The 27,995-nt window shown below is 42.1% G+C and overlaps 6 protein-coding genes across 11 annotated transcripts; 2 read left to right on the top strand and 4 right to left on the bottom strand.

Moving 5' to 3' along the window:
- Positions 1 to 15: 15 nt before the first annotated feature.
- nxf1a (nuclear RNA export factor 1a) lies at positions 16 to 8,160 on the bottom strand. 2 transcript variants are annotated; one of them, XM_057043742.1, is made up of 22 exons: positions 8,069 to 8,160; positions 7,397 to 7,456; positions 6,571 to 6,775; positions 6,239 to 6,383; positions 6,068 to 6,151; positions 5,806 to 5,910; positions 5,620 to 5,700; positions 5,411 to 5,480; positions 5,229 to 5,317; positions 5,027 to 5,134; positions 4,689 to 4,798; positions 2,540 to 2,576; positions 2,347 to 2,415; positions 2,113 to 2,168; positions 1,870 to 1,977; positions 1,591 to 1,649; positions 1,395 to 1,510; positions 1,269 to 1,311; positions 1,114 to 1,192; positions 786 to 968; positions 642 to 702; positions 16 to 379 (listed from the first exon to the last, which is right to left on the bottom strand). In XM_057043742.1, exons 1-22 carry the CDS (start codon positions 8,133 to 8,135, stop codon positions 341 to 343), a joined length of 1,974 nt encoding a protein of 657 aa, XP_056899722.1. In that variant the 5' UTR covers positions 8,136 to 8,160; the 3' UTR covers positions 16 to 340. The 2 variants fall into 2 exon arrangements, with proteins under 2 accessions (XP_056899722.1, XP_056899723.1); XM_057043743.1 differs by lacking the exons at positions 7,397 to 7,456; positions 8,069 to 8,160 and adding an exon at positions 7,509 to 7,764.
- A 2,612-nt stretch (positions 8,161 to 10,772) lies between these two features.
- On the bottom strand, positions 10,773 to 14,190 carry LOC130531924 (seipin-like). Of its 3 annotated transcripts, none has more exons than XM_057044122.1 (10): positions 13,817 to 14,190; positions 13,080 to 13,344; positions 12,933 to 13,011; positions 12,706 to 12,849; positions 12,571 to 12,606; positions 11,994 to 12,128; positions 11,831 to 11,928; positions 11,542 to 11,671; positions 11,331 to 11,409; positions 10,773 to 11,237 (listed from the first exon to the last, which is right to left on the bottom strand). In XM_057044122.1, exons 2-10 carry the CDS (start codon positions 13,328 to 13,330, stop codon positions 11,098 to 11,100), a joined length of 1,092 nt encoding a protein of 363 aa, XP_056900102.1. In that variant the 5' UTR covers positions 13,331 to 13,344; positions 13,817 to 14,190; the 3' UTR covers positions 10,773 to 11,097. The 3 variants fall into 3 exon arrangements, with proteins under 3 accessions (XP_056900102.1, XP_056900103.1, XP_056900101.1); XM_057044123.1 differs by having other exon boundaries at positions 13,080 to 13,267; positions 13,828 to 14,189; XM_057044121.1 differs by having other exon boundaries at positions 13,828 to 14,187.
- Positions 14,191 to 14,301: 111 nt separating this feature from the next.
- Positions 14,302 to 15,571, top strand: rnaseh2c (ribonuclease H2, subunit C). 2 transcript variants are annotated; one of them, XM_057044125.1, is made up of 5 exons: positions 14,302 to 14,439; positions 14,686 to 14,840; positions 14,928 to 15,040; positions 15,108 to 15,227; positions 15,415 to 15,571. In XM_057044125.1, exons 2-5 carry the CDS (start codon positions 14,687 to 14,689, stop codon positions 15,436 to 15,438), a joined length of 411 nt encoding a protein of 136 aa, XP_056900105.1. In that variant the 5' UTR covers positions 14,302 to 14,439; position 14,686; the 3' UTR covers positions 15,439 to 15,571. The 2 variants fall into 2 exon arrangements, with proteins under 2 accessions (XP_056900105.1, XP_056900106.1); XM_057044126.1 differs by having other exon boundaries at positions 15,378 to 15,571.
- Positions 15,519 to 19,420, bottom strand: zbtb3 (zinc finger and BTB domain containing 3). Of its 2 annotated transcripts, none has more exons than XM_057044114.1 (3): positions 19,284 to 19,420; positions 17,727 to 18,526; positions 15,519 to 17,485 (listed from the first exon to the last, which is right to left on the bottom strand). In XM_057044114.1, exons 2-3 carry the CDS (start codon positions 18,521 to 18,523, stop codon positions 16,474 to 16,476), a joined length of 1,809 nt encoding a protein of 602 aa, XP_056900094.1. In that variant the 5' UTR covers positions 18,524 to 18,526; positions 19,284 to 19,420; the 3' UTR covers positions 15,519 to 16,473. The 2 variants fall into 2 exon arrangements, with proteins under 2 accessions (XP_056900094.1, XP_056900093.1); XM_057044113.1 differs by having other exon boundaries at positions 15,519 to 17,488; positions 19,284 to 19,417.
- trpt1 (tRNA phosphotransferase 1) lies at positions 19,376 to 21,577 on the top strand. Its single transcript, XM_057044124.1, has 7 exons — positions 19,376 to 19,554; positions 19,688 to 19,769; positions 19,844 to 20,013; positions 20,355 to 20,532; positions 20,629 to 20,685; positions 20,778 to 20,888; positions 20,972 to 21,577. Exons 1-7 carry the CDS (start codon positions 19,480 to 19,482, stop codon positions 20,992 to 20,994), a joined length of 696 nt encoding a protein of 231 aa, XP_056900104.1. The 5' UTR covers positions 19,376 to 19,479; the 3' UTR covers positions 20,995 to 21,577.
- Positions 21,506 to 27,934, bottom strand: fermt3b (FERM domain containing kindlin 3b). The gene is made up of 15 exons (XM_057044112.1): positions 27,643 to 27,934; positions 26,948 to 27,072; positions 26,487 to 26,720; positions 25,127 to 25,243; positions 24,786 to 24,954; positions 24,557 to 24,659; positions 24,375 to 24,482; positions 23,887 to 24,021; positions 23,670 to 23,716; positions 23,435 to 23,559; positions 23,114 to 23,220; positions 22,804 to 23,025; positions 22,499 to 22,623; positions 22,150 to 22,291; positions 21,506 to 22,048 (listed from the first exon to the last, which is right to left on the bottom strand). The coding sequence occupies exons 2-15, from the start codon at positions 27,069 to 27,071 to the stop codon at positions 21,869 to 21,871; spliced, it is 1,938 nt and encodes a 645-aa protein (XP_056900092.1). The 5' UTR covers position 27,072; positions 27,643 to 27,934; the 3' UTR covers positions 21,506 to 21,868.
- Positions 27,935 to 27,995: the final 61 nt, after the last annotated feature.

Raw genomic sequence — 27,995 nt, 5'->3', positions numbered from 1 at the left:
TTCAAATGAAACTCATTCGATGTGCAACAAAAATATTTAATTTCTGATATAATACAAATGAATATGAACAGACAAACTACTGGCCACTTGTCTTATATTCTTAAACATAGTAATATTAAACAAATGACCCAAATCTGACAGCAACAACTGTGACATCAGCTCTGAATTTCAATGCAATTGACATTTGGCTGTTAAAACACAAAGGGATTTACAAAAAGTAACCTTGATCTCTAGTTTTACCAATAAAAGAAAAAGAAATAAAAATATAATAACGGATAAAACAGAACACATAAATAAAAAGGATTCCAAGTCAGTTTAATTCCAGACATGATTCAATTCTTCATTTTATGAATGCAACATCTGGGATCTTGCCTTCCATCTGAAACAAAAGAAATAAAATTAGTGTTGCTATAAAAATAATGGTAGAGAAGAAAATAGGGACGTCCTAATCACATTTTTCCCTAACTGTACATTTCTATGCTTCCACTCCTCTTTCCTCAAATGAGTAATGTTTACAACATGGACGTATGGACAACGCAACATTACAATTTGATATATTAGTGATCCTGATACTTTGAAAACTATGTGACCCAATATATAGGGTCAATATGAGGGACAACCCTAGAAAAAAATGAAGTCACCTTTAACTGAGTGAAAACTTGGGCTGCTGCATTGAAATCCCACGCGTTGTCTTGCAGACATCTACATAGGAGAGTTGAGATGATCCAAATTAAGTGATTAAATTGTCAGGTCATGAGCAGTGCTGCAGATATCAAATCACTCACTTCTGGGACCATTCCAGGTTCATGCCAGACTTCTGTGAAAAAGCTGTGAGCATATCTTGCTGTGATGCCGTTAGTGTCGGGACAGGGCTGGAAGATGGAGTCGGGGCAGGAGCGACAAAGGCTCGCCGGATCTCCTCTGTCGTTGCCATTCGAATGAAAAGCTGGTCGTTGACAATGCACAGACTGTTGCACAGAGACAGGCGGGAAAACAGTCAGACTTCAACATTCACAACATCTTTGTGCACTTCAGTCTCGTGTCAATTCCACATTTTATGTTACAGCTTCTGCAGAGTGGCAGCAATCATTTTAGCTCACTTGCTAAACCTACCCAGTATTTCCAGCTGGGACTGTGATGAATACTCGAGAGAACGCCATAGTGGACTCACGGGACTTTGCATCAACAGCAACTGAAAAACAGACGACAATAACACAGTCAGTTCAGCTGAATGCTGCAAGAACTCAATCTGGAAGAACACAACTCACCTTCTTTAAAGATTCCGCTAACTGTGAACGCCAGTAGGGTGTGCTGTGAGTGAAGAAGTAGTTTGTAAAATGAACTGGATGATTTAAAGTTGAAAAACAGCAATGCTAAAAAGGCCGTGAACTCACAGTGTAGGTGTTCACATCAACAGTGAAGGAGGCAATGTCGTGCTGAGTTTTGGGCAACTCGTTCAGAAAAGCCACTACATTTAGCCGCGTGTGCTTGAGCAGCCGGTACCGTATTGCTAAAGGAGACAAAAGAGCGGTAAACAGAATATACTCACACCACGTGGACATGCTGCTTCGAATCTAAAGGTACACTCACTTGAGTCTTTCAACCTCTTCAGGTTTCGACTGTCTTTATGATACTCTCCCAGACTGCTCCTGTGAGAGATGGATGATCCATGAATGTAGATTCCACCAGCAGCAACTTTTTTATGGCGCATGAGGGAATATTTCTCTGTTCAGCTCTTTGAAACAGCCTCTGCTCTGACTGCCTGATGTCTCTTTTCTTTATTTTGGGAGGTGCCACCTCTACCCTGCACTCAGCCAGCCTAAGTCCTTGGGACAATGATGATAGTTGCATGGATGTGTGTATTCCTACCTTGAGGGGTTCTGGGTGGAGTAGGGTGTTGTGAGGGAAAAGGACGCTCCATCATGGTAAGCATCCAGGAGCGGCTGCCTGTCACCTGAATCGTATACGCTGTAGTACCTACAGCCAAGACATTGTGCGAAAAGTTCATCAACTTACTTGTGCATAAGCCCTTTTGAGGCACTTGTTGTCTGGTGGGTTTGGCCACAATGACCTTAAAGGCTGGTCTAAATTTTATGTAAAAGTTAAGCTCACTGTTGCAAAAACCGGAGGATGAGAGCCTTGATATCATCTGAGCAAAAACAGCTGCCCTGTAATGACATTTGAAAATTGTTTTAGTGACACTGCAAAGATTTAAAGGAACTACTTCTTTCAATGCGATCATGATAAAACCAGTCAATTGAAGGGCATAATAAAAAGCACGGTAGATAATTACAGCAAAGCATGCCGACTGAAGTGGTTTCTAAGAAACTGAAATAAATTGGTAACCTTGCACGGAGGGATGGTGGTGGGCGTTTCCACATCAAAACCGATGGGAGGGGGCAGGTCTTGACCGTCCTGAAAGGACACATGAGACTCTGAACTTTTACTGTAACCCTCAGAAGCAAATGGAGTTTCAAAACATCCATTAAAAACTGGATATTCATCTTCAGAACCAGTAGCATTTTGTCACATTACCTACCAGTTTAAGGAGTCGTGGAAACCGCTCCCGCACAGCACTGGTACGAAACAAACAAATCCAGAGCAGAAATGTTAAATCACAAATCAACAAAGTCATCATGCATGCACTTGCTTTGGGGTCACAATCACTGGTCCTTTTAATGCAATGAAGTCTCTTCGTAAAGATAATTTAATTTCATGGCACAGGATGTATACAGAGTTGCCTTTGGTCTTTATCAAATTATTCCACCGATGAATTATCATGCATATAGTTCTGTCTTAGATCAGGCTTTCCACATGTTTTCCATTACAGATCGTACTTACCAACAGGGATACTCACCCCCTCTCCCCCAATATGTAGACACAGTGATTGGACATAGGGAAGCAACATTTATTCTTTTTTTTTAAAAGCACAAACACAGAATCATGCAGACCCGTGGTCAACCAGGCTGACCAGGAAACCAGTAAACACCATGTTGAATTTTCTTTTTAAAAAAAAGGGTTAAATATTACTGGAGAGTGGTGATCAGCCCCCCAGTCATGTGCCATCCTAAGACTGTCATTGAAAAAAACATAACAGGGTCCATTATGATAACAGAGACAGACACATAGAGAACGTTTCATCACAGGTGAGTATGTGGCTGGCTCCACAACTATCAGTGATACGGGTCTATATGAAAGCTTAAGTGAAAGAAAAGGCAAACTGGTCACAAAGTGAGCTGCAACCAGCAATCCCAGCATCCATCCCATTAGCTCCCCCTGCTGCACATTACCTGCTGAATTTCCCTTCAATTTGGAATTTCTCCATCAAGTCTAAAGAGTTTGGTTTTTGATAAATGTTTTTTTTTTTTTTTAAAAAAAAATAGGTTTTCATTGTTAAATTGAAATCCCAGTTTAAGAAAAACTGAAATCCTAAATATCTGATCCAGTGTTTTTCAGTGCATTCTTAATCCTGAACCTCTGTCTCTAATCAGCACCTGAAATGTAGTGCTTGAGCTTCTGTTCCTTTTGAAAAATGAGCTTCTCCATCCCTCAACGCAGAGCGTATTCCCATCAGGAGGGAGTAAGATGAGTTTGCCAAGCTCCACGTCGTTCACTGCACAGCAGCAGCTTGTCCACAATGAGCCAAAAGCAACCACCTTATTGGAGGAGACATGTTACACTCTCTGGGTGACCAATGGTCAGCTTAATGACCCATAATATTCCCTCTGCATCGGCCCCAAGACTTGTCCTTTTGGGTCCCATCTTCGCAGCTTCTTCTGATTCTTCTCAGGGACCAAGGCTGAGTAATCGTGACTGTGCCTGCCTTAGGTTGTCCCAGGGTTTCAAGGTGGGATCTTACCCGTCATCGGCCATCCAGCCTTCCATACTCGCCTGATACAGGGGGCCAAATGGGCAATGGTGTTGCAAGCAGAGAGATTATGACTGGCTGTAAATTCAGTTTCATCCGAATATTGACGAGGCCACTGTGGAGTCTTTGTTGCCATTAATCTCATTTTACAGCACTGCTCAACAAACAGTGCTTGGGTTGATATTTTCTAAAACAGCTTATAGAAAATTATTGAACACTGCTTCTGTCAGACTGCTTCTTTTGCAAAGTGCTTGCCCTCAGATATTTTTAAAAAATATATATATATTATTTTAGCAGCTTATGGGGTAGCTAATGAAGATGTGATGGGAACCTGACGACAGCATCACTGGGGAGCCAAAGAATAAGACAAAGCTTGAAAATCTCACACACAAGGGCAAAAGCGAGGAGTGCTCCAACTGTGGATTTAAATCAAGTTAAAAGGAAACCGAGTTACTGTCCTTCACAGTTTAAAGCGAAAAACGTGTAGTTTACGGTCAGAAAATAGAAACAATAGGACAAAACTAGAAGTACTTCAGATCAAACTCTCCATAAAGACCCTAAGTTCTGCCTGCTTGACCCAACAGTTTTCCACTGAGCATTGGGAAAGCTCTTTCTATTATTAGACAGCTATTTTACATTAACACACAAACAAATCATCATACACCCACCTAACCACAAAGATCTATCTTCTGTTGCGCAATACCAAAAAATGTTTGCACAAGAAAAGCTTCTGGACCCAACCACCTCCCCAGAAAAATACCACACTGCTGGGAAATGCCCTCAGAATCTCTCCTCTCACCCCCCGTAATTGCTGACTGACCTGATGTATACAGCCTGATCTTTGAAAAGGTCACACAAAGGATTTCTGTTCAGCCACAGCTCCACCAACTTCAGGCCTTTCAACTTGTCCAGCTCCCGGTCAGACTTTAGCTAAATAAAACAAAATGATATGACAAAAAATGAATTACACTAAAATGTGTCTTTTCTCTGGGTCTGACCCATAATACCCATGAATATTCTGATAAATTCAACAGAAATTGCAGTAATCTTCATGGCACACTTTTTTTTTTTCTTTCTTACAGCGAACAGTGTTTATTTATTTTGATGGGCATGGAGCGGAACGATGTGTTACCCTAGATCAATATTTAGATATATTACCTCATTGTTGGAGAGGTTCAGGGTTTTAAGATGAGGAACCTTGGTGACCAATTCAGCAAGGTCATCAAGCTTGTGGATACGATTGTTACTTAGGTTCAAACTTGTCAGCTGACGAGAAAAAAAGTCCCAATGCAGTCACTTAATTACAAATCAACCAAAGCAACTATGTTATCCCTTAATTTTCAGAAAACAGTAATATCACCTCTGGAATGTTTTCTTCAATGATCTTGATGACAGCTTCCATGTTTGTTTTTCTATTCAAGATGACTTCAATGTTCTGGGACACTAGATCTGCCATGAAAAATGTTAATATTTTAAATCATTAGCGCTTGATCAAAAGTTTTATCAGCTCATTTACTACCGATTCAGGAAGGATATATTTACCTGGGTCTGTTCGAATGTTATTCAAATCCAGTGCCTGTTGGGAGCCATCAAACCGTTTCGACATGCATTGCTGTGAAAGATTTAAAAAAATTAATAAAGATTGGTGTGTTTTTCTGTGTTTAGAGTTCTGTGTATGAAAAACAAATTATTGTTTCACACTCAACTATCACAACAAAGGTATAAGACTAATTTAATTCCTTCTATTTCACCTTTAGAGGCTCCAAGTGCTCGGGCTTCAGCTCAGAAAGGAGGTAAGAGGGTGGAGCAGAGGGGTTCACATGCACCTCCACCTTTAACAGTATCAAAAGGAAACAATGAGATATAATTTGCACAGCTATTGACAATATTAATTTATGGCATCATTAAAATTGCCAGAACGAAAATTAAGAACACACCTTATAACCATCTCTGTCGGTGATCTTGTGAGTGCATTTGTGCAAGGCATTGGCAGTAGCCGAATCATCAATGTAGAAATGAGCCCTGCTGTGGTCAATGTGGTACTGGGGAGGAGAAAAGTGAGTATGTGGAAGATGGGTAAAAAGAACATGGTCCATTTTGCATCTAGCAACTGTAATAGCTTGAAATCTGTAAAATTGCATGATTTATTATTGGTAGTTTAAGATTAAATCGCATCACATAAATCATATAATTCCTTACCTGCACAGGTTTAAAAGGCACTGAGCAAATGTTCTGAAGAGCTCCCAATAGCCACTTCTTGTCATATTTCTTTCCATGTGGTATCTGCCAAGAAAAAGGTACACTAATATAGTAAAATGAAGATCACATACAAATATGTACAAGATCTGTGATACCTATTGTAATACGCACCGTTACTTTGTACCAGCCTGTTTGATTTTTCCCACCTCCACCACTGTTGCCTCCTCTAAAGCCACCCCCTTTACCTTTGCCCTGTCGCCCATCTCTGTCAAAGCGACCATTTCCTCCTTTCCTAAAAGGTCTTCCATATGGCTTGCTAGAAACGACAACATATGCACCTGATAAATAAAAGGCCAACATGGTTTTTAGGCAACTTCAAATCATTCTATAATTGTTCCAACCCAATTGGCATTTCATATCAACCTGTTTGATTTATGCATGTGCGCCCAACCAACCATTCCCATGTTCTGCAAGTTTTCTGGTGTGATAGCAGTCATACTTACAATCTATGCTGGGAGCTGCTATCCTGTGAATTATCACTCATAACAACATCTGCATCAGCGTCACCAAGCCGCATCCTTGGCCCAGGACCACCCACGTTTCCTGAGTGGCCTCCCCGTTGGCGGTCTCGGCGGGGCCTGTCAAATGACCTGCCCATGCCTTTTCCTTTACGGTTGCGAAACTGCGGCATTGTTCTATCATCGTGTTCTGAAAAAGGGAAAAGTGAAAATTGCATATCAAATCACAGGCATGTTTAAGCAAACAATATTTTCCAACATTTAAAATGCACTAAAAAGACAAAAATCCTGAGTCTAACCACCTATAATTTTAGGATTGATTTTTATTTTACCTTAGTCAGGAAGAATTTGAACTGCTTGCCAGATTGTACAGCAACAGAAATACACCAATTCATCAGATTAGAATTTAGGAATTGTTGTTGGTGAGGAGACAACAATAAAGAGTTCAATCGTCTTTTAAGCTGGTCAGCGTGAAACCCGAATTTATTGACAGAGCTCCAATACCTTAATCCTATCTGTACAAGCAGTTACCAGTGGTGCGGGTTGTTAGCACTCAATGTAGCATAGTCTCAAAGCAAAGCTCCGTTGACCACTGACAAGTGTCAAAGCCTCTTTGATTCATTAATTTTGACTGATCTTATCGCCTCATGATGCCAGGTACGGCGGGTGGGGATTAATCAACATGCCTTCAATGCAACTTTAAAAAATTAATAAATACGTTAAGAAGACGGTTTAATAAGCAATTGACAACCCTGAGCATAAAGCGATGTACATTTTGTGAAGGGTAAGAGGGGAGATTGGGAAACGTTACCTCCTGAAGTCATAAAATTAGGTCTTATGACTTCTCTCGTCACCATTAAGTTTCCAGAGTCTGAGGAAAAACATTAAAAGCACACGTGAATGTGGAAAGCAAGGTAGCCTACCATTGTAGTAACGACCGCCGTCCGCCATGTTTGGAGAATTGCGTTTGTTCAAAAATGGTCCTGGGCGTTAATATATATAAAAAGAAAGGGCTGGTTGCTTTATCAATATACGAGTGGACAGGATAAGCGCCGCTGTTTAAACGACAAATAAACGTGGCCACGACCTGATCGAACAAGCTCACGTCATTAACTGCTAGCTGAGCTAGCTTTCCAACAATGAGCGAGGCGAATGAGACGTAACATCCGCTTCCGGGGCACAACCAGTTTTGCTACTTTTAAACAGTAGTTTCAAGTTTACTCTGAACAGTCGTAAAAACATATTTTAAATTTACGAAAATCTTTCCACCACTTGAAGTGGCAAAAATAACACTTCGAAAGATGATTAGATTTTCATGTGAATGGTAATAAAATCTGAAACTTAGCATGATTGTAATATTGTAGCCTCAACGGTTTACATAACTATTCGCCTCTTTCGAGGCATTGAAGATGTTTAAAATCGGTATATGGCTATATTGACAAGAAAAGCAGATATAGTGAGGATAAAATGGGGGATTGGTTACCGTCATTCTGCACACGTGCCACCACAGCTAGGTTAGGGTACGATTTCCTGTAAAAAGTATGGGCCATGTTGCAAAGCTCCACTCACAGCCTTTCCAATAACAACCTTTTTCAAAGACCACAACAAATGTATTACTCCGACATATTCAAATAAGGTGTCATGTGTTTTACACCTCGTTCGTTTTTTCCTAAAAACTTTACATTATGCTAACGCTAGATGAGCGTCAGCCTACTGGCCGTTAGGAAGGCTGGAAAAGAAAACAAACTCTACGTTTACAATCAGAACGCAAACATGTTTAAAACTCTAAAGTTTAGTGTCAGGCAACCCTAGAGGTAATATTTATCACCGTTTTCTCGGCTTCTAATGCCTTTATCCCGCACAAGCTGTGTTGCCAACTGCAAATTCGCTGTTGTGTCCTAGACGTCGCCAAATGACGATAGCGATCTGCGCGTTATCGTAATATCGAGAGGTGTCGTGGGGGACAAAATCACTTTCAATGTGCTTTAAACTTCAAATAACACCATTTATCTGTTTCTTCTTGTTGTTTTTTTAAATTTTGCCATTAAATATCTAAATGCCGTCCTCTTTAGTCGAATGCGCGAATATTAAATTAAGTATAAGATTTTAAAAGACTGTCGTGTATTGTGGAATGAATGAGTGACAACAGACCAGAGGCTTTGATGTCAGTAGTCAGGAAGTGCTTTGAAAGGTTGGTTCTCCAACACCTCAAAGGCCACCTCCCAAGACATTTGACCAACACCAGGGTCAAGTCAAGTCCAAAATATTTATTTACAGCAGAGGACAAATGTGAGCGATCCCAAGGGGGCACCAAGGAAGTACTGAAAAACCAATGCTTGCGTCTGTCTTTTTATACTTTAAAACATGCGTGTGAGGGTCCATTCCTGACACCTCTTATACTTTTGAAACTTTACTTAATTCATTTCTATTAGTGGATTAAGTTGGAATAATCTCATCACAAACCTTTTCCATTTGTGTCATTAGTCAGATTCATGGCCATGGGCTAGTGCACTATCTAAAGGCCCTTAGCCAAGTTACACGGAGGAAACAGGAGCATACTAAATCTATGGTAATAAAACTACACAGATATATAGGATATACAATCATATAATATATATATAATACTTTAAACTGAGGAGAAAAAGACAATACACTCTCCTCACAGCCCTGAACACCTGAAACTGTGGGCTCCTGTCATATCATCAGGATGCTGACATGGACCACAGCTTGGCGTTCAGTCCCACCAGTGCCATCATCCTGGTGGAGAATTTGGCCCACCTGGATTTTCAGGTTTCAAGGTTTTTACTCAGTTACATGCCTGTCACAGCCCCATTCCCCCAGTTCCCTCCAGTCCCGGTAATTTCCCACTCTCCCTGCCACTGCTCCACTCCACCTGCCAGCCACTCCCACCCCGTCAGCTCAACTCCACTCACCTGCAAGCACAGATGCAGCTCATTCCCAATCAGCCCTGCTGATAAGCCTCCCCTGCACTCTCAGTCTTTGCCAGATTGTTCTTCTGCTTTGATGTGAGACTTTCCAGTGTTATTTCCCTGCCAGATTACCTGTTACTGACCCTGCCTGTCTTCGTTCTACCTGCCTCGCCTGTTCCCTGGAAAACCTACCTGCTTTCTGCCCCTGACCATGACTTCTGCCTCAACGTTTCTGGTTCGTGCCCGCTCGCCTGGTCCTGACTTCGCTGCTGCTCACCCCCAGTCTGCTCAGCTACATCGTCAGCCTCCTCTCCTGTAAGCCCCGTTCTGTCACTACTGCCCGCTGTAAACGGGACTGTACGGTTCCGAGGATTCACATCCTCCGCCCTTGGTTCCGCACCCCGACTCTGCTCGACCCAATCCCTGAGCCTGAAACCCACAGACTTTGAGTGGGCCCTGGGCCTGAAGAACGGACTGTTTCCTGTGCTTCCTGGTCTGCCTGAGTTCCTGTTTGCCCGTGTGCTAATAAAGGTCATTACCACGGTCCAGTTTTCCAGAGTGCTGCTTTTGGGTCCTAATCCCACCCGTCACAATGCCTGCACCTGAAATGAAATTTGAACTCAGGTCCAGCATACAATAAGTCTATAATAAATCAGAGACTAAAACAAACATATGCATAATAAATCAACAAGTGCAGTAGAAAAAGAGAACGCTGTCTCATGCTGCTGCACATCCTGATGTAAATGTCTTTATTGGATGGAAACTGCTGCAGGCGTTCTGGGTAGTATTCACCATCCTCTGCAGCACCTTCCTATCAGCAGCAGAGCAGTTTTAATACCGAGTGGTGATGGCAAAATTTAGTTTTACTCTCTTCCACACTCGTAGAAAGCTGTCAGCGCTGAGGTGATGAAACCTGCCTGACATTGCAAGGATGTTGTTTGGGATCTTGGTGACATTTATAGTCCACTTCAGGATGCTGGAAATGTGGAGGAACTTGAAGCTGTGCACCATTTCCACAGCTGTACTATTGATGAATTGGACATTAGTCCGCATCAGCACTGGTCATAATTCCTCCCACTCCTTTTTAAACATGAAAGTTGTAGCAACTTTTGAACAATGTATATCCTTTATGTGCTGCAAAAAGCCCATATGCTTTCTTTTTTCTTTTGTTTGCTGCTTTGTACATGTTGAAAGTAAATTTATATTATAAATATGATAAATATGAAAGCATCCAACATATTAAAATACCAGATAATGTGATTCTTAATGCAAACGCTCAGTTTAATTTAAAGCTGAGGTACCATTTAAAGATGTTGCAGACCAAATCCTCAACAGCAAACAACAGCAGGCAGAAAAAAAAGAAATTACAGGATTTTGACTTGTTACATTGTCTTCTAGTTTTCATGTCTGCATCTATGTGAAATCAGCTAAAGTACAAATAAGACATTTGCAGTTCATTTCAGATGAGTGGCATTAAGCAGAGGATCCAAATGTGAAAGCTTAAATATCACAATGAGAAGATAAATAAAGATCCTCCTGAAGTTTTTTTTTTTGTACTTTCCAGCATTTAGCATGTCCTGTTTCAGTGAGCTCTGCTGGCTTCTACGTTGTTTGAGTCAGATGGCACCTGGCTGGAGGTCGCCTCTGCGTCAGTACCAATGTGCGACTCCTTGCTTGGATTTGTGGCTGTTTCTTGGGGGGAAGTCGGCACCTCTGCTGCACCTGTCAAGGGTTTTATTCTTCGTGTCAGCCTCAATTTATTCACTTCCATAAACTTGCATAATCCTAAAGTTATCTGGTCCTGCATCTTTGTACCTGCAGCAGCCTCACTGTCGTCCTCCTGCCGGTTGCTGTTTGTGTCCTCACTATCCGGTTGCTGTCTTACTGTAAACAGCTGTAAACAACAAGAAGTGTGTGTGCATATGTGTGTTCGTGTGTGGGGGAGTAGCCATTTCACCTGATATGGCCACAAATAAATTACGGCTCTGCAGCTTTCAGAGGTTCACTAATGGCTCCCTTGACTCACCTGTTTTGGGGCTAAAGACCTCGTGAACAGCTGCCTCAGGTAACTGAGGATGAAGATGACACTGAGGAAGATAAAGTTGGTGGCCACACCCACAAATGCTGACAGGAGAGGGAAGTTGAACAGCAAATATCTGTTGACGAGGGAGAAGGGGGGGCATATTCATAAAACTAACTTTGAATATGTGCTGTGGGATGAGTAATGATATATTAATATTTTGGTGCATAATTATCTATATAGATATTTAAAAAATCAGTTTTCTTCTTGTGCCAATCCGTGTGGTGAATCATACCTTATACCAGTGAAATCAGCATGAATGTTCAGGTGAGATGAGTAGATCTGCACCTGGTTGGACAGGATCTCAATGACAGCAGTGACTGATGGAGAATACTGCATGGAGGAGAAACTAGTAAAACACGCTCGTCAAATCACTCCCAAAGTGAAGCAGGACTCACCGGGTCATCTACATAGTTAGAGAAGAGCTCAACTTCCAGCACCTGGCTTTGCTCAGACAGTCCAGTCAGAAAAGCCGGGAGGATCAGCAGCGTTTTCAGGACCTTCAGCAGGTTTGATTGGTATCGTAGCATGCTCTGAACACAGCGGGATGATGCTGTTACACTGCTACGCTCTGCCTTCCATCCATATGATGCCACATCCAGTGATGAATGTTTAAGAATATGACCGCTAATACAAGCTGATCTCAACAAACTCTTATCAGTAAGTCACATTTAAAAGAGTACATGTTGGGCTCTATTTCACAAGTTATATTTAATATATAAGAAAATTTTTATATAACCAGCCTTTTACACATTTCCAATCGACAACCTGAAGCCAACCAGTTGTGTCACATTAAACATTACAAATAGTAAAGTTTAATATGACACAACTGGTTCATGTTTCTCATCTCACCACAGTTCCCTGAGCGCTGGCAGCCCCTCTAAAGCACTGAAGTAATGCAACATGCGTTAAGCAACCTTAATCTGATAAGTCTCTGTGAGTAACAGGTTATCAGACCGTGAATGGTGCACTTACAAAACGAGAGCTGGTGGCCGACAGCACTTGTCCTGCCTGAGGAGCACGGAGAAAAGAATGCAGAGAATCAAAACAAAGCATCAGCGATTTAGATCCACATATCACCGGAGGATAACAGACATCTGTGTTACGCACAGGCTGAGCTGAGGAGATAACCTGGCCTCCATCCTGAGAGTAAAATGTTGTCCTGATCATGAACATCCCCACTGCCTGATTGACCTGAGAATCAGGCATTTCCATCAGCAGAGAGATCCGATAGGCTTGCCCAAATGTCAGAACCTGAAGACACATTTTGATTACAGTTGATTACAGAGTTTTCCATAAATTGCATGAAAATATAAATATAAACACATCATACATACATGCTTCCTGTTCCTTGTCATAGACACATTTGCCAATGGATAAGAGCACAAGAAGGCTGCATGGGATTCACAGCCTGATCTGCAGAGGGAGACACAGCAGAATGTGTAGTGTGTGTTTTGCCAGTGCAGGCGAGTTCACAGACATACCTCTGATAGTAGTGCACCGCTGTGGAAAAAGCCACATTCGGCATATAGGAGTAGTATAAGCTCCCGTATAAAAAAACAGAAATCCACAGGAGCAGGAGGACCACAGAGAACCCAGCAAAGGTCTGTGTAACACCACGTTGGAGGCGAGTTCTTGTCCTGACCAAAACATCCTGGAACTTCAGGCGCATCTGAATGAGGAGGACTATGAGCTCACCACCACGTCCAGGACGCAAAGACATTTCTTGAACCATAATAACAGGAAAAGCTGGGAAAATATCAATGAAATTTCATAAACAGTATGAAGAAGTATGGAAAAATCCTTAAAATATTTCAAACATAAATGCAGTTAAAATTACATTCTCATCTATTTTGAAGAGTAGTATTTAGGTCAAACCTCTGATTGGCTGATGAAAAAGACAAAAACTGCTTTGAAAACATGAAGAATCATGAAACCACCAAGTCCAATGAGAGTCACAAGCTGAGGCTTTCATAACAAATGACTCCAAACTCAAAAATGTGCTATACATTATATTGAGAGAGGACTAGTCTTTATTTATTTATCTATTCGTTTATTACTTTATTTATTTACTCCATTCTTTATTTGAAATTACAGTTGTGGCGATAAATATTGTAGCAATTCTTTTGAACAAAAACCAAGAACAAAAAATGCTCAAAATAAAATCCATCTCCAATAATATCCAAAAATGGTAAAATAGCAGCAGCTGTCAGACACTCACAGAAAACTTACCTTTTTCAGATGTAGGTTGTTAGGAACTGGCTCCTTGTTTCTTGCTGCACGGCCTGACTGTGCATTGATGAAATTCTGTCAACAATTTTTTTTTTTAAATCCTAGACAACTTGGACAGATTTTAGCCCATCCCACATGGGGACAATCACCAGACAGAAGAGGTCCTTGTTTCCAGTGTTGTTCAAAAAACATGGCTGAAAATAAACCTTTGACTATTTTTCCATCCTTTATTTTTAGTTCTAAATAATTGTGTGGTACTACACGTTTTCTCAAAAAAAAAAAAGACCTACTAAATAAGGACCTATGGAACTATTTTAACTGTAGTAATCATAAGTCTGCCATAGTGTAGATGGCAAGAAAAAACAAATAGGTTTAAATCTTGATTAAATAAATAAGTCTGCACACTGGAAATACTAAACTGAACTGTCCCGAAAGTGACAAAAATGCGAAACTAAAGCATCTCAGAAGGGGCGCTCTCGAGCTCAGAAACCCGGGAAAACCTATTTTGAGCGTAGAAGAAGAAAGTCTCATCCAATCACAGGCACCGTTATTCGTAAACCGGAAATGTCTGGTTGTACAGTTAACTGCGCGTACATCTAAATAAAAACACAAGTAAGTGCTTTATGAAAAAGTTTTATTTCTCAAGAGCCATTCGAGTCAATTAACGACGTGGTTGTATTAAAAAACAGAGATTAGGGCTTAAAAAAAGTGAATAACTAAATACTTGTTTTGGAGCTGGCAGACGTCTGTGTATGTAGTCAACATGTGTTCCCAGCTAACTCACAGTCCCAGCAACAAAGTATGCTTTTATACATTTAAAATTCCCGAATTCACCTCTTTTATCTGCATCTGTTACAGCATGTCCAACAATACAAATGTCATTCATGTTCAAGTGTCATCTGTGGGTGATGCACAGCGAGTCCCAGTCCACCTCATGCCCTGTGAGATCGAACACAATGGTCCAGCCCAGGTCTCACAGTACTTCCATGCTACAACAAAAGATCGGAAACAAGGTACGTGTATATAAACTAAATGTAGTCGAATAATATTTATGCAGTCAGTGCTCAAACAAAATCTGCTCTGTATTTTTGTCGGTACAGAGATGACGGTGTCCTTCAGAGGACGTGCACTGAAGGGGCAGGAACTTTGTTGCCCACAGGGCTATACTGGAGTGGTGCTGAAAGAAACCATCAAGCCTGGCTCAGATCAAGAGGTAAACATCAGTTTGCATCATTCAATATATGATGCTAAATGATGCATGTGCTGTAATTCTTGTTCAGGACAGGACTGTGATGGTAACGTCTGTGTTTGACAAAATGACCTACTGGAACCTTGAGACGCTCCCAAACCCAGACGATAGGGTTGTGATGGCGATGGATTGGACTGAGCTGTCGGAGGCAGTGAGTCTTTGTTCCAAAACATATATGCATATGTGATATGCATTAATAATTATTCCTCCACATTATCCAACAAACTAAAATAACTAATAACATTAAACGCCCACACCTTTGCAGATTTTAAAATGCAAAACATTTTCTTACCTATTACAGAATAAGGCCTGTTGAAAATTGTTGCGGTCTTTTCCAGATCCACGGGCCAGTAGAGGACTGATAAGGATGCTATTACCTGCTCTGTGAGGACATGCTGATGATGATGTAGTTTGCTGTTTTAATTAAGAAACTTGCCATTCATTTTTTTATATGCATTTTTTTTTTATTGCAAATAAAGAAAGCATAACAATGACCATCCTGTCTAATGTTATTTAGGTCAACCACTCTAACTTAATTGCTGTCTATTCACAAGGTGACATTTTCCACACTGTTCTTTAAAATGATCAACTTGAGTGTCTCTCAGTATTCAGTGAAAGTCATATATCACACAGCAGAACAACTTCCAAGATGTATCAAATGTCATTTGGCCACATAGAAGGTATACATTTAAAACAAGTTAAAATTGTCAGAAGCATTTCTCTGTTATTGTGCTTCAATGGGAGCCTCTCACACACCCAGGCTATACCCACACATACTGTCACCCCATCATGTTTTACGCTGGCTTAATGATGGGGGACTGATTGGCTCCGCTTGGCCTATGGTAAAGCAAACTGGTTCTTTGTGGACACCAGGTTGGTACCACTTAAGTACTGGCACCAACCTAGCACCAGATTCTGTTTGGGAGAAAAGGGGCATGTGTGGTATTTATAAGCCCAGAGAGGCAACAAAAGGCCATTTTGGGTGTACGTAATATTTTGTCTCTTCACTTGTCAATAATAAAACAGTGCAATTCAAAATTGTAGTATGTGCAGATATTCACTTTTAAATGCAAGACTAAAAATCATAGTGTAATTAAAAGCATCTTCCAGTCACGACATATTTATATACGTTATTATTTTTACATATAGTGATCATAACATAGACAAATAAATAATGATATTGGTTAAAAACACAAATGAAGGTTGACATCAGTGTTGACATTTTACAAAACTAATGCTCAAGCATCCGGCATCTTGAATGAAAGATCTGAGTTGAAAATCACCCCCCCCAGTTATTGACACCTATTTACACTCCAGTTGGGCATCCAAGTGAAAACTCAAAAGACAACAAATATTAATAGAATGAAAATGTTTGTCGAGTCTGAAATGAATAAGAATTAAGAATACTCAAAACTTGAAGTAGTTGTCGTAGTAGTAGTAGTATTAGGGAGTGATGATGGTGGGGGTTGTATTTCTGGGGCAAGGAGTGGCTCTGTGTCTGTTTTGCTGCGTTTGGCTGGTAGAGTGTGGCCATGGGTTTTGCGTATGTGCCTGTACAGGTCACCTGATTGCGTGTAGCTTCGGTAGCAGTAGCGACACTCATACGGTCGTTCGCGCGTGTGAACGATGGCGTGACGCTTTAGCGTGTACGTACATGAGAAAGTCTTTCCACAGACTCTACAAGTGGGCACATCCTCAATCACATTCCCTAAAGAGTCCTGGAAAAAGGCAGAAGGCTCTGAACTATGATGCGTTGTGGATGGAGGAATGCGGGAGGTGGTGAAAGAGGTGGTGTCCTGGGAGGGTCCAGCACCAGAGGAGGAGGAAGGAGACAGTGAAAAGTAGTCATTTGAATGAGAGAGTAAGAGGCCCTGTTGGTAGGAGGAGAGAAACTGTGGGCTGTCCCCCTCCTCGTCCTGGATCTCATCGAATTCATCTATGTCCATTATTGGTTCTCCCTCTCTACTTTCCTCTTTCTCTTCCAGTTCTTCATCAGAGATAACAATAGCCTCCACTTTCACCTTGACATTCTCTTCATTAGTGACTGTCACCATGCCAACCTCCTTCCCAGGGTGGCTGAGGGTTTGCATGTGTAAAGACAAGTCTGTGTTCTGCCGCTGGAGCGACATAGTGCTCTGAATTCGAATTGGGGGGTGCCCTGTTGGTGCGTGCGTGGAGTTTGTTTCGAGGCGTGAGCTCAGTCCCGGGACTTGGATTAACGTGAGCATCTGTTGTTCTTTGCCTAATGTGGCTCTGTCGAACTCTGAGTCCTCGTGAGGCACTTGGGGGACTTCCTGATGGGAACTTGAGGAAAGGTCTGTCTGTAAAATGGCCCCTGCCAACTGACTGTTAGCCTGGCTTACCGTTGCTAAAGAGGAAGAGGGGGAGGACCGCTGGTTACTGTTGTGGCTGCTGAAGAAAGAAGAGAAGTAAAACTTCAACATTCTTGTGGTATGAGGCAATAAAAAGTATTTTACAACAATGATTATATAATAATTTTGCTTTATTTATTTTCTATTTCTTTTTAATCTCAAGTAGCCACTTCAGAAATATACACTGGGTGAGGAAAATCTGATTTGTATGTATAAGATTATATATAATCGGTAAATTTTGTTTTTGAAAAATGGTATTAATCACAGGAGACCCGTACCTGTGTAACTCAGTGGTGCTGCAGGGGCTGCAGATTGTCAACACTTCTACATGACTTCGAGTCCCCAGCCTTTTATAACCAGAATGTCCAGCAACAAGACCTTGCATGACTTCTCCACTTTGAAGAGATGGGACTTCCATGCCAGGCTGTGTAGTGTCAGCAACATCAGGGCTGAGGCGACAGTGAACTCTTGCCACAGGCTGCCCCCCACATGTCCTGGACTCAAATTTGCCAGCCTGTAACTGAGACCTTTCTCCTGCTACTGATATTGTGGGAACGGTATTTGAGTCATTTACTGCCACAACCAACACAGGCTCAAGATCACCATCACCTCCACTGTCTCTCCTTGTCTCAACTGCCTTCCTTCCGACATTGCTCTCTTCAGAGCGAGTACTGTCAGCCTCAGCCAGGGGTCCTCGTTTCTGCAGTCGCCTCTTGCAAACTCTTACTATCTCGTTCATGTGCAGAAAGCTTGCTGCTGCCAGTATGTCTTCCACTGGTGTATGGTCCTCCAGCTGCAGCACGCCTTCATACACAAAGTCCAAAAGCAAGCCAAAAGCAGCAGCTGTGACAATGTCACAGTCGAGTGTAACGGAGCTGCTGGTGCTATTTCCATCACTGACCCCTAGGGAGTCTGAGTAAAACATATGAAAAAACGGTGAGCAGGAGGCCAAAACAGCTCTGTGAGCCAGAAAACGGGACGAGCCCACCAGAACAGTGCAATCACAGAGGAGACCATGCTGGCGCTGCGAGCGCAGTGCAGACAGCAGCTGCTGGGAATGCTGGGGAAACTCCATCACCTAAGACGGGAATACAGAGACAAAAGGGAGAGGCAGTTAAATTAAATTAATGCAGAGCTAGATGGTGCTATCTACGGTGCTATCCCACCAAAATGTTTAAACATTTTTATTATGACAGTTTCACTACAATCGCCATAGGAACTTGTTTACTGCTTTGGAATGCATTTATTTTGAATTAATAAATGCAACAACAGATGATTAGACTTTAAACCATGATGAAACTTAAAGATGTCCACCCCAAAGCAAAACATTGAAGGATATTTTAACATGAAGTTCATTGATGTTAAGCTCGGTTTAAGGACACGTTTTTAACCCTAGCTATTATGAATATAGAAAACATAATGAGTGAGAACAAACATCATCAAAAGGATACACAAAGCCATGAAGTAGACTTTAATCGGTAACAATAAATAATAGATTAGTGTTTTGTTAATGACACTCTCCTCTCCAGACTTACAAGTAGATTCTCTGAAGATTCTAAAACATGTGCATAAAGTCTGGCATTTAAAAATCAAACAAACATAAGCAGAATACCGTGTGCTATAAAAGACAAAACACAATAAATTGTTTCATTAGAATTCCTCCATGTATCAAAGCAGGTCAAGGATGCTAACAATAATTAGCCCCTTACGTTATATGTTCACGTTAAAATCGAAACCCGATCCTACCGAAAATCTATTTTTGTAATTATGCGTTTCGAAGTATGGTCTAAATTAACAGGCCGTTTGTATAAATGTTATACATGATGAATTCTTACCTCTGCCACTGGTGGATGTTTTTCCTCCAGCACAAAAGAGGAGGGGGTCGTTTCCTCTGTGGTGTCTGCACTAACATCTCCTCACCGCCACAGCGCCACCTTCAGGCCGAAAGACCGGAAGTGTAAAACAAGCCTCTTGACAGCTGTCTGCGTTCTGCAGTCGTTTTCGTTTGTTTAAGTAAAACTCATCAAATTGATGGCAGAATGTAATGGCGGACAAAGAAGTGGAGGAATTAGAGGGAGACGAAGGAGAGGAAATCGGGGTGGGGAGGTCAGAGCTTGAATATTGCTCAATAGATTCTCATGTATCTGTCATTTTCTGCTATTAAAGTTTGACAAGGTAACATCATTGATCCAAGTAGATTTAAAAGTGAATATGTTTTTTGTTTGTTTTGTCCTGCCAGGACAGAGATGTGCACCTGTCCAAATCCATGTCTTATGTTCTCCGCCATGGAGCCGATCAGATGGGTCTTCAAATAAGTTCAGGTGAGGGAAATGCTTTTACTGTAAGTAAATCACTTTCCTTACCTTAACTTCCATCAACCATACTCGCACCCTAGATGGTTTCCTGTTTGTGGACGAACTCCTGGCTCACCCACAGTTCCGTTCATACTCATTGGAAGATGTTGAAAGAGTAGTGAACACAAATGACAAACAGCGATTCAAGCTTCGTTCCCATCCGGAGAATGGCTGTCTGCAGGTTCGAGCCTCTCAGGGCCATTCTATAAAGGTACAGCTCTGTCAAGGTTTTCCTCGAGTGACACGCTTTTGTTCCAGGTCTGGAGGTACCTGAGTATTAATCCACCAATATTAAACTTTGTACTAATATTTGCCTTTCTTATGGATCAAAAATAATAGTTTCTGGTTTTTCTTAACTGTTTTTCCTGATGCCTTTTGCATTATTATTATTATTTGATCTCAGTTTTTTGACAGATTTGTATTGTATTGTATTTATAATTAACATGAGATGCCATCTCATGTAATTAGTGCTTCAATGTGTTCTTCATATGTTCCAGAATTTTCCAGCATTTGCTCATTTTAACAGTTGTATTTTTGCATTGCTGCGGTTAGGTGATGGATTTGGAACTGAAACCCGTCCTGGCTGGTTCTCCAGACTGTCCTGCTGAAGCTGTTCATGGCTCTTACCTCCGCAACTGGAGCTCCATCAAGCAGCAGGGCCTGAGCTGCATGAATAGGACACACATACACCTGGCACCAGGGCTGCCAGGCGAGGATGGTGTTATCAGCGGTAACCTCTTGTTGTTGTGTGGGCACGTCTGTCGTCCAGATGTCAGATGAACAAACAACAAACATCCACTTTGATGGATTTTGTTCTGGTCTCTAGGCATGAGGAAAGATTGTGATCTGGCTGTTTATGTTGACATCCTCAAAGCACTGGCAGGTATCATTATTCATTCAACAGTCCACTGTTCAAAATGCTAAATTCCTTTTATACGTGTAGTAATTTAACACGGTTGTTTTGTGATTCTACAGATGGCATTGAGTTCTTCTGGTCAGAAAATGGTGTTCTGCTGACTACAGGCAACGCGGAGGGAATGCTTCTTCCCAAATATTTCTGCCGAGCATTAAGGCTGAAACCTACGCGTAAGCAATAAGTCTTTACATTTACCTTTCACTTTAATCCCAACATTCCTTTTTGCATTGAATCACTTTTTGCTTTATTTCAGGGAGCCTCCTGCCACTGCTGTAGCAGCAGCGGATTCTGGTCTGTGATTGGTTTAAAGCACGACTCAGCTGTCCTCCAGTTGTATAGAATATTCCCCTTTTTCTTATTTTCCACACAACGCTACATCTCTGAAGGTTCAGGTTTAGCCACATGACAAGAATAGTAAAGCCACATTTTTAAGGGTTCAGCACATTAAAGTCATCTTCTGATGAATAATATTAGTTAGAATCACACAAAGGCCTTATTTACTACAATTACAAACACAAACCACAACACAAAACAATTTGCCCTCAAAAGTTTGCCTTTGAGGGCAAATTCAGTTTGTGGTTAATCATGTGACTGAAGATGGACCAACAGAGGATGCAGATGCTGTGGTTTTAGCTAACAGACTCCTGCACAAATGTCTTATAAGATATGGGTGCTCAAAAACATGTCTGTTCGCAGTGTCAGGGGAGATAAATTAAAGTTCACAGCTTCCTGTTTACTGAACACACACGCCAAATGTCAGGAGTGAAGAAATGAAGATAACAGAGAATGAAGAATGAATTGTATTTATTTTAGTAAACGTTTGTTCATTAATAAACAAAGCCTATCTTGTTTGACTGTATTATTTTAGTCACGCTTGATTTTTGAGAGAAAAATGGCTTTAGCGTTTGTCCTGAGTGACAGAAACAAAAGACAAAAGTTGGCTGAGCCATCGATGATTTTCCCACCTGAGTTTGATTGTCATGGCTGCTTATCCTGAAGTGGCATCGTACCACCGTTAAGACCACAGGAACTATTGTGTATCAACATGTTGCATCACAAGCTACATCCATCATGCTGCTCATGGCATTAAGTATGTGCAACTGTAAAGCTTAATTGAATTAGCTATATGTGACACAATATTCCGGGTTGTTCAGAGAGCTTCGTGGCCACCGGTCAACTTATGAAAAAGCTCCTCGTTGAGCGTGTTGCTTTTTTCTCGACTGCGTGTGGACATGAAAATGTAACCTCCGATGAACTCATGAACAACTTTACAGTCGGTGGTCACACAGCTAAAAGCAATATTGATGTTGCCCTCAAACTCTATGGCCACCTGTGGGATTGAGAAGCACAAACATTCTTTTAGTAAGAGATGTAATCATGTTTGGAAGACATTTCTTCTTTACACGGGTTATCTGATGAAGTCGGTGTCACCTGTCGTATGTCCCAGTTGACGTTCCACTGCTTCATGTTGTTGTATCGCCAGGTCTTCACCACATCACCCACGCTCAGGTCGATACGGATCAGCCGGTTTGGAGCTATCCCCAATACCTCGTCCTTCCTACTCCCCTTAAATCTGTGGAGCAAATCAACCTAATTCAACTTCTCCAATCTGACCTTTTGTGACATTTAAGCTGTTTCTTCCTTTGAATGGGGCAACAGAAATGTAATAGTTTACTCCTTATGATGAAACTCACAGTTCTCAAATTTCTCCATGGTGTCAAACAATTGAGCTGAGGTGGGAAACAAATTCTAAAACTCTTTGAAAATCATAAATTCTGACCTTACAACCATGTAAGAGATTCCAAAGTCAGGTAGAGCCTGCCAGATCTGCAGGTAGCGCAAAATTGCATCCGTGAATGAGAGCTGAGCCACGTTCTGGTACGCGTCCAGGATACGAGGAGTCAGCTGGAGCAACAGATGCACAGAAACAGGCGTCACATCACGATCCATTTAGTTTCCAGACAGAACTGCTCAAGTCATTGTATCATCATCAAAATCATCACTAATAGTAAATGATCCATAAATAGAAACTGTTCTGCATCATATGTTAGGAACATTCTACCCTTTATTTGTCTGGTCTGGTACCTGTTTGGTTTTGTATTTCTTATGGTAGCGAGGCGACACTAGGCTGTGAGCGTTGATGCTCTCGTCGTTGGCATGTGCGTTGCCTTGAGAATTGGAGCTGCTCTTTTGCATCGCCAGGAAGGAGCGAATGCTCTGGATCTCGCTCTGGTAGCTGTTGTCGGCCAGCGTCTTGCCTTTGGAGCCCAGCCGACACGCGGCCATCCACTGAGCGTACTGCTGCTCCTGCAGGACGCCAGGAGAGACGGAGTGAGGGAGAGACGGCCGAGACAGGGGAGGAAAGGGCCGAAGGAAGAGGTGTGTGCAGTCTCACGTTCTCACAGCGCAGATAGATCTCATTCATGCCCTCGGGTGCTGGCACCAACAGCCTGATGAGGAACTTCTGTGCTGCCACGTTAACGTCTGGAGCGACTTCACATCCTGAGTTCAGCGTAAATATCAAAACATCCTTTAGTCAGAAACCTCCAAACTGGCCTTCATCATACTCAGGGCCCACAATGTTGTTCTTCTTAATTATTCAGAATTAATTGGATTCTCAAGGATTACAAGCGACCTCATTAACCTCTCTGACACTGAGTGCAGAGCAGAGCCAGACCACTTGAATCCTAAATAAGTTAAATAAGAGAACACCTACCTTTGAGGTTAATCTGCTGTATGGGCTCCCCGATGCTCTCCTCTTTACTCTTAAAGTAAGAGATGGAGGTGTCCTGGAACTTGAACCAGAACTGCTTGTATTTGTTCAGGGTCAGCTTCTTAGGCCTGAAAGTCAGGACAGCTGGAGTTAGCAATTTCAAGCTCTACTTGGAGGCAATGTATTGCAGCAACTATGTTGGTGGCAATAAAAGCTTGTTTATTCATTTATTTTCTACCTGAAGATCTTCAGGTAGTCGTTGAGGTCTGGGGCAGTCAAATTGTCCTGTGGAAGACAAATGCCAATCAGTGAATACAAGGATGAATGATGCTGCCATAACGGAATAACGACATCTGGGGCGTTTAGTACAGGAAAGCTGCCATGTTTGGATTAAAATGACATTCCGTCACTGTTGCAATGCAACCTCAAAGACGAGCACGTCCTGTGTGTCTGACCAGTATCTCAGATGCTGAGCTGCTCTCTCCCTCCATCTTGACCTCCAGGAACTGCAGGGCCGAATCCAGGTCATCCATGGCTGCACTGGAAACGGGTGTCTGTGGCTCTGACAGCGACACCTTACTGATGTGGTACTGCAGGAGATGACAAAATACACAAGATTTAACTGTTGGATGGCAGGCTGTGATAAATTGTTGCCTCAATAACGTTCATTATCTCTAGATTTTAATACAAAAAGTCATCCATTCATGGGTTATGGCAGTTTTTGAGTCTGTTCCTGTTGGGAATAAAACTCAGACTGGTCTCCAGTTTCTCAGACTACGCACAACATTCACACACACACACACACACACACACACACACACACACACACACACACACACACCACACACACACTTGCACACTTGCCCGTGGTCCGTACTATGTTTTTAACCTCAGATTCCCTGTCGTGTTTTCAACCGCGATGTCCACACACTTCATTTCCTACCTGCAGAGCTCCGAACAGCATCATCTCCTCCTCGGTACAGTCGATGTCTTCCAGCAGGATGGCCCAGCGCGCCTGCTCGTACAGCTGTGTCAGACGCACAGCATCATACTGCACAAACACAGAGAGACTGAAAACAACACACACACTGTCAGCGAACCACAACACCCCCCACATATACTGACCTTGGGGTCTATTTCATAGAAGGCAAAGTATTTAAAACGAAGCCAGACTTTGTCATTTTCTTGAATTCCCTGCTGCAAGAGACAACGCGATGAGTCCAACCACCTGAGGAGATAGAAACAAACATTTTTAGCTCGAACAAGCGTTTTAAAAGTTTTTGGTTCCAAAGAATGTGACCCACTCCACTGTTGGAGGCCAAGCGAATACTGTTTTCTAAAGGGTTTATCATACCTGCTGTGGATATGAGCCTTGTCTACCACGCTGGCTGGGCGGTAAAGTTTGGCTAAGGTCTCAGGGGAAGGAGGGGGCTGTATGCCTGACAGCATCTTGTAGACTGACTCCATCTGAGGAGAGTCAGCAAAGTGTGCTGGCATCCCATTATAGAGGCAGGGCTTGGAGTCTGCAAAGAAATGAGTTAGAGATCATTCTTCAAGGTGACCCCACTTTGCAGAAACTGTAACGCCAGTTGTAATAATGGTCTGGTGTCAGGCGATGAAATCATGGCAGGTTTCTTCATAAAATCCATCAAGTTATAAAATATGTAAAAACTAAATAAAGTTAAGTGAGTGTACCCGAGGAGAGGGGCACTTCGGTCAGGTCGTAAACCTCCTCAGCTGAGCCTTTATCTTTCTTTTTCTTTTTATGCTCAATGGGTCGAAGAAGTGAGAGCTCTTCTGGGTGCCGGATATCTGTCAGGGTAATGGAAAAGAAAAAGGAAAAGGAAATTAGCTTTAAAGCCTGGAGTAACTTTATAATGAAATTTATCGTAAGGCAATAATAAAGAGATCAGTATAATCGGGAAACAGCAGTGAACTCTCCCACCATAAATGTTATCACTGATCCACTGCCACCTGAACACATGGGACTCTGTGGCACAATGGCAGCACCTTTTTCTCCAGATCAGAAGGTTAGGTGTTCAAATCATGTCGGGCTCATTAAAGGTCTCCCCACCATGATACATCAGACAGTGTGTTTCCTGATCTCTCTTAAATGATCTGATCAACACCACAGTGTGTATGAAGGTAGTTTCTGTGCTGCAGTTGGAGTATGTCTGAGTCAAACCAGAAGGTAGTCTGTTCAAACCAGGTCACATCTATTTCTACTGTCTGATTTGACATAAAAGCAAAGGTGGCCAGTCAAACTGTAGCATGTCATGTATCCATTGCTGATGGCCAGTGCCAGAATCCAGACAAGCTTGTGAGTTCAATTAAATCACACAAACTAAAAATTCCTGCAGCACTCATACTGTAATTAACCATAACCAGAAAGTGTTAGACAGTCCCTTCTAATTCAAACAACTGGACACCCTGCATAGATTTAGGTTTTTAACATTTGTCAATAACTGACAGCGTTTATATTCTAAATATTTAATAATATGTGATGAATCCGAGCTTTGCTGTGCTACATATCAGTAAATCTTTGATTTGTTGGTAGGGACAAAGCTGATTTGACTCATTGTGCATCAAGTAGGCTTAAACCAAACAGTCTCCATAATGAACAAGTTTGTAACTGCTGTGAAGAGGAGTGATGGCTTTGCTGCTCTCAATTCTCAACCTCTTGGAGGTTGACTAGATTGTTGAATAACCCCGATCACGTTCTGAAAGCACGACTGCAGTATTTGAAGTCAAAAGGTTGCACCACAGAACCTAAAATAATAAAACGCTCATGCAAAGGGCTGAGAAAACACACATGAGACACTTTCTGCGGCTGCCCAAGGCAGCCTTTACCACTGGAGATGCAGGACCAGACTGCTTTAATGTTCTTCAGCAAACATTGACTTTAGATCTGACACAGACACCTTAAGTTAAATGACTCTGGCGTGAATTGAACACAGAACCTGCTGATCTGGAGTCAGCTGTGCTACCCTTGCCCCACAGAGCCAGTCAGAAAGAAATACAGAACCACTGGTATGAATATTGCAAAAAGACTCACTGAGCATTCTGCAGATACCCATCACAGCCTTAAAGACGGAGCTGGAGAAGCACGCTCGGAGTCTCAGGGTGACGCCGCTCGGGAGACACACATACAAGGGTTTGTGTTGCTGCATGAAAAGCAGCTTGGCGTCAGCATGGATTTCATATTTCTCCAAAGTCCAGGCTGTCCGGAGCAACCAGCACTGCTTTTGCTCCCACCAAAATGCGTGGTCCGACCAATCGCGCTTGATCTCTGCAAGACACAAGACATAAAACCTGCTGACGCTGCAAACAGACAGGATTAACGGACATTAGCAGAGGCTGCACCTCCTGGATATCGTCAGGGAAACTCTAAACAGGTTTAAACATAGGACAAAACAGTATTGGAAGATGTGCTTATATAATGAATGCCTGATGTATGATACAGCATAAACTTCTGGTTTTATTAAACTTTTTTCCCAGGAGTCAACAGTAACCTACGTGTCTTTTCCACCAGCTTCAGGATAACACCTCCGACGTGGAGGTCTGAGGTCACACTAACAGTGATAGGAAGGGCATCGGGCCCCAGGTCCTCCACTGTGACTGACAGGTCCCACACTGCCATGCTGAGAGAAGGAGAGTGACAGAGACACAAGGAAAGGTGAGACAGAGTGCAGACAGATGGCAGTGGGAGAGGAGGAGGGAAACCAAGCACAGACAGAGAGTTGGAGAGAGAAATTTCACATTTAAAGACAAGATCAAAGGCCTGGCCACACATGCAGCTAAAAAAAATAAATGTGACAGGTAGACAGGCACGTTTGCTGCTGTATGAGCCGAGGACAATGAACAAACACCACTTAAATAACAAAAACTGGCCATCAGCTCATTTGCCAACTTGCCATATTTAAAGATATACTTCCTGTTTCAACAATCACCAAGGACAAAAACTTCTGCTTTCGGACACACCCGAAGAAACAAAGTTAGCACAACAAAGAATTTTTTAAGTTTTTGTTGGAGCTCTTGGCGCTGTAGTTATTTGCTCCTGTGCTTAGGATCACTGATATGATCAAAAACGTGAGATCCAACTGAATTAAAGAACCAACAACTTTACACACACACACGCACACACACACACACACACACACACCACACACACACACACATGCACACGGGGGCACGCAGAAGAGAGGCAATACCGTTAGTCTCTTTGGTCCAACTTCTGTAGAACTGGAGAACGTGGGACTCCTTCTCCTGTGTTTGTTCTCTGAAGAAGTTTGCTGGGAATTTTTCCAGTGAAGAGTTAGTCTTCTCCTACACCAGGCAAGTTGTAGTCTTTCTGATTTTGTCTGTGTTACTCCTGTCAAGAAAGGGTTGTTCCTTTTTGTCAGCTTCCGCCAGGCGGAAATGTGAAGAGTTCTCAAATTTTGATTGACAGGCCATGTGATGAGAATGCTGATGGACTATTCTGAGAAAATAAGCTAGTCACTCATCTTCTGTGTTGCTTTACTCCTCTCTTTTAAGAAATTCAGACAGATGCAACATGTTTTTG

Source organism: Takifugu flavidus, chromosome 9, assembly GCF_003711565.1.
Source record: "Takifugu flavidus isolate HTHZ2018 chromosome 9, ASM371156v2, whole genome shotgun sequence".
Taxonomy (NCBI): Eukaryota; Metazoa; Chordata; class Actinopteri; order Tetraodontiformes; family Tetraodontidae; genus Takifugu; species Takifugu flavidus.
Note: the sequence above shows the minus strand (reverse complement) of the source record. Positions and strands in the feature narration are given on the sequence as shown.